At 18.2% G+C, this 762-nt stretch overlaps 1 protein-coding gene across 1 annotated transcript in view, besides 6 other annotated features; it reads left to right on the top strand.

Moving 5' to 3' along the window:
* Positions 1-16, top strand: part of EDI_304000 (uncharacterized protein) — a gene marked incomplete at both ends in the record, with an annotated part of 636 nt that extends 620 nt beyond the window's left edge. The window contains one exon of the mRNA XM_001733270.1: positions 1-16. This exon is cut by the window's left edge and continues 620 nt beyond it. Within this exon, the coding sequence (XP_001733322.1) occupies positions 1-16 (16 nt within the window).
* A 155-nt stretch (positions 17-171) lies between these two features.
* Positions 172-211: a sequence feature (AT_rich).
* A 12-nt stretch (positions 212-223) lies between these two features.
* Positions 224-372: a microsatellite.
* Positions 371-511: a microsatellite.
* Positions 418-604: a microsatellite.
* Positions 467-656: a microsatellite.
* Positions 526-705: a microsatellite.
* Positions 706-762: the final 57 nt, after the last annotated feature.

The following is a 762-nucleotide window of genomic DNA, read 5'->3' on the forward strand; positions in this document are numbered from 1 at the left end:
ACATTCAAATGAATGATGATGGAATTGGAAGATCAACAGAAGAAACTATTAGAATAGTTAAAGCAATTCAATTTAGTGAAGAACATGGAACAGTTTGTCCAATCAATTGGAAAACAGGGAAAGACACAATTGAACCAACACCAGAAGGAATCAAGAAATATTTAACAACACATTAAAATAAACAAGATATTTTAATAAATTTTATTATTAAGAAGAAAATGATAACAAACATATAAAATAAAGAATAAACATAATAATTTAATAAATGAATAGAAGTTAAAAGAAACAATAATAAAATAAAAGAAATAATAGTGAATATTTCAAATAATATAATAATTAAACAATAAAATGATATAAACAAATGAATAAATATTTTATATAATATTTCAATTATTATTTATTTCTTTTATATTATTCTTTATTCTATTTGAATTATTCATTATTTTTACATTTCTTATATTTATTCTTTTTACTTTTTATTATTTATATTTATTCTTTTATCTCTTATTCTTACATTCTCTCTCTATTTTATTTTTCTTCTATGTTCTTTTACTTCTTAATCATTATTATTCTATTTATTCTATTCATTTCTATTTCTTCATTTCTTCTTATTATATTCTTTATTATCATTCTTTTGTTTTATTTCTCTTATTTTTTCTTTATTATCTTTTCTTTTGTATATTTCATTCCTTTCAATTATTTCATCATTCTCATTATTCTTTTATTGTTATATAGTATATTTCATTGAGAGATGAATTGTTG

The sequence above is a fragment of the Entamoeba dispar genome, genomic scaffold (genome assembly GCF_000209125.1).
Source record: "Entamoeba dispar SAW760 scf_1105229459609 genomic scaffold, whole genome shotgun sequence".
Classification (NCBI taxonomy): Eukaryota; Evosea; order Mastigamoebida; family Endamoebidae; genus Entamoeba; species Entamoeba dispar.